Source organism: Teleopsis dalmanni, chromosome 1 (assembly GCF_002237135.1).
Source record: "Teleopsis dalmanni isolate 2A chromosome 1, ASM223713v2, whole genome shotgun sequence".
Lineage (NCBI taxonomy): Eukaryota > Metazoa > Arthropoda > Insecta > Diptera > Diopsidae > Teleopsis > Teleopsis dalmanni.
This window is the reverse complement of record NC_051846.1, coordinates 222846688-222850784: the sequence shown is the minus strand read 5'-3', so window position 1 is coordinate 222850784 and position 4097 is coordinate 222846688. Positions and strand designations below refer to the sequence as shown.

General features: G+C 32.9%; 1 protein-coding gene across 1 annotated transcript; it reads right to left on the bottom strand.

The window, feature by feature from the left end:
- Window positions 1-2935: 2935 nt before the first annotated feature.
- On the bottom strand, window positions 2936-3555 carry LOC119672337 (probable small nuclear ribonucleoprotein G). The gene is made up of 3 exons (XM_038083359.1): window positions 3422-3555; window positions 3221-3368; window positions 2936-3164 (listed from the first exon to the last, which is right to left on the bottom strand). Exons 1-3 carry the CDS (start codon window positions 3451-3453, stop codon window positions 3114-3116), a joined length of 231 nt encoding a protein of 76 aa, XP_037939287.1. The 5' UTR covers window positions 3454-3555; the 3' UTR covers window positions 2936-3113.
- Window positions 3556-4097: the final 542 nt, after the last annotated feature.

Genomic DNA, 4097 nt, shown 5'->3' with positions numbered 1-4097 from the left:
GATTTTCGAGCGACTTTGGCGTGGTTTTTTCGGTTTCGGCTCGTCTTTTCCTCTCCATTCCGATGATTGTTGGCTTGTTTGCATGTCGTACTCGTAGACCCATGTCTCGTCACCCGTTATGATGCGTTCCATGAAAGTTGGATCGGAATTGGCACGATCAAGCATGTCTAACGAGACCTGTCCACGATGGTGTTTTTGGAACAAATTGAGGTGAATCGGAACAAGCCGAGCGTTGACACGTCGCATACACAAATTTTCCACCAAAATCAAACGAGCCATCTCACGACCGATGCCTAGCTCTCGTGCTATCTCTCTAACACTCACATGAGGATTTTGGAACACGATTTCCTTTGCCTTTTCAATGTTTTCGTCGGGGGTAGAGGTCGAAGGTCGTCCAGAACGCGGCATGTCTTCGACGGTCGTACGACCGTCCTGAAAGGCTTTGTACCACTCATAAACTTGAGTTTTCGATAAAACTGATTCCCCATAAGCCTTTTGTAGCATTCGCAAAGATTCTGCACACGAAATTTCGTTCGAAACACAAAATTTGATGCAAACTCTTTGTTCAATATTTTTTTCCATTGTTTTTTTCGCAACGCACTACTGAGGTGAACTGGTTTAAACAGCTGCCGTAAACGAACTGTCTGACAGATCGCGCTCATTTTTGGCATAGTAATTGTCCTTCAGTGCTGCCAAACTACATAAACTTAAAATATCGAAAAATATACAGCGCGCGAATTTTAAATGAGAATTTCCGAAAACTTTTCGGTCACAATGTATATGTTAAACGCCAATTCTGGAGCTTTTTATTAAAAAGCTATGTATGTTACTGTTACTCTACAAATTCGCTTTCGCGATTAGGAAAAGCTAAATATTATTATATATTATTGATCTTATTTTCACAAGTCTAATTTTTAAAGTTTTTATTAGTATTGCCGAAACAGTATTGAATGATCAGCCAAATTTCAACAAATTAAATAAATTGTGTTTTTCCCTTCTTTCTTTGCTATTCGAAAACCCTCTAACATTAATAACTTCAAACAATAAATAAGACATTTGTTTTATGTACATATATAAGAAAAAAATAAATTATGTACATCTATAAATAATAAAATAAATAAAATAAGTTTTTTATTATTTACCTATAAAATATTCATTACACATATTTCTGATTATTTCTGTGCAGACAAATAATGTGATTTTTAAATTTAAATCAACATATGACACCCAAACCTTTCCTTTGTTTTGCTCATTTTCGCACTTTTCGCCATTAAAAAGTGACATAATTCATCAAAACAAATTAAATATTTTTGTTGTTCCCAAAACCGCCGCTTAATTTTACAGGTAAAACATTACTTATTTTTATTGTAACATCTGCGTAATCATAAACTATTATTAGTTTATTAATTGAAGCATAAGCGACATTTCTATCCTATTTATAAAATTAAATTATAATTTACGCCTATTTGGTATAAAAGTAGCAAATGTTTGAAAATAAAGACATTGAATAATTGATATCATAATGTAAGGTTGTTTTTTAAATAGTTAAAACATAATTAATAATTAAATAAATATAAATTAAATAAAAATATTTAAAAAAAATAATTGGTTCAAACAAGCGTTCCATCTATGTATCCTGCAACACCGGGGATGTTATGCTTAACATAAAATGCTGAAGCTATTTTCCTTTTTTCCTCAATTGTCTTTGGAACACTTATCCATTTTAAACATAAGCGCGTTTCAAAAATGCTTAGAACTTCAGAAAGCACTTTACTGAAGACAGACTGAGCAAGAGCGTCATCGTGGGCTATTCCAACCCCTGTCTGATAAGCTTCTTCAGCAAAGAAACGCAAACGCTCAATTTCACAGTTGGAGAAGCTGCAAATTGCTTCTTTACTGGTTGTATTTCCTTAGAAAGTGCCTCTAGCAGGTAAATAAACGCTGGTTTATTTACGTCGTAATTTTTTTGAAATTCATAATTAAAAAAACGTTTATTTTAAAATGAAATTAAATTTACATTTGTACTTATGACGAATCAGGCAATTCAAGTGGATTTGCAGCGTCTCGCAAATTTCTTCGATTGTTCGTCTATTGCAAAATTTCTCGCTCATGTACACAATTCTTTTCTTTGTTTTGCTAATTTTTGGACCTTTTGCCATTAAAAAGTGTCATGGTTGCCAAAATTCAACAAAACTAATTTGAAACTTTTGTTGCACCCAAAATAGCTGTCTCCCAAGCAATTCAGAATAAGGGACTCCTGTTCTTGGGAATAGCGTGGGAACGGAGAGACTTACTCCCTGGGAGTATTCAGAATAACTACGTACATATATATTTGAACAGACGTTTTCCTCATTGCGTGTACCTTTTCAGAATTCATGATTTTTTAACAGAGACAAATTACATGCCTTTATACTTCTATGTTTTCGGTCATAACATATGATTGATGAAAAGGGTGCCTACAACTTCTTCTAAGCAAATGCTCATCTTACAGTAACTTTTTTATACAAGTGCTGCCTAGAGAAATAAAAGGCATCTGTTCTTTTGTCCAAATGCACACATTAATTATGACCCAATTAAAAAAGGTAGTCTTTCATCTCGAAACAATCTTTTTCACATCCGCTGCATTAACGATAGCACCAATCTCTCGATGAATACAAACTTATATAAACGGTTTTATCCAGAATCGTTACAAAACAAAAACCGAAATAAATCTAAGATTAGTTTTTTTGCGAAACTGGCATATTCAATTAACTGTACTTACTATACAATTTGTATTATTCTTTAATTCGCATTTTTTCATATTTTGGTGCTACCACATTGCATTACGTAGTTTAGAAATACGAAAAGAGATGACTTTTACGCGAATATTCTATTATACACATCTAACCAGGTATTTTTGATAACTATTCCACATATTCCACATTCAAACAGTTGCTTAAATTTTATACACCAATTATACAAATTTATTTTAAATATACTTGCAAGAAGATCGAGAGAAAAATAATGCGAGGAAATGCTATATTTTATAAGACAACACTTTTTACTTTTACTAGAAGTTTTTATCGTGAAATACTGCATACTTGTTTACTGCATCCTGTTTCTACATCTTTTAGCTAAACCCGATCCAACGCTTCAACCATTACGACACTGTTCCCACGTATAACCTGCAATACAAGCAACATAACAATTATCAGCAAAATTAAAATTTATTATTTAATACCACCATTCCGATATTATTTCGGGTGCTATCTTTACATTCCTCAACTGCTTCATCGAGAACCACATTCATAAAAGGATCAAAACCGCGCAATATGCCTGCAACAGATCTGCCTGCATTTAATTTCAACAAAAGACGCTTGTCCATATATCTATATGAATATTAATTACATTTTTATGTCAAGTAGTTTTAATACAATCTTACTTCTTTAACTCAGGGGGATGTGCTTTAGACATATTTATTCACATAAATTATTAACACCTACAGCGTCCTTCCCACTTTGCAATTAGAACAAACTTAATATGTGCGTGAAAATAGCGTCGACGATAAGTCCAAAATGGAATTGGAGCATTTTTCGCCGCATGAAAAAATGTGCGATAAAGTCACGAGCGCCAAGATAGCAACGATGCTGGGAGGTCCAAACCGGAATTGGAACACGAAATTTTTCTAAGTTTACTAATTTGTCAATATTAGATAAATTAAAGCTTTCTCAAGAAATAAGAAATATGATTTAGAAAGAAAATTCAATAATCTTTCATTTGGTATATACCTCATAACTGAATGTTGCGCAATAGCTGAGATATTCACAAAATAAAAAAACCAAATTTTTTAATAAAACTGACTTTTTTTACTTAAAAAATTATTAAAAAACAACTAAGCGTTCGATGGACTTGCACGCACATGCATTTGAAAGGCAATAAATCAGGCTTTCAAATAAAGTAAAAATCAGAAAAATCGTATGCGTGGAATTCGCACAAAAACATGTCAAAAATCAATGTCTTATCTCCCTCCAGATCACACATAGAAAAAAAGTGAAAACGTAAAATGATCAGAAACACATCACGAAATACAATTTTAAATCGTCAATCGATTATTTTAC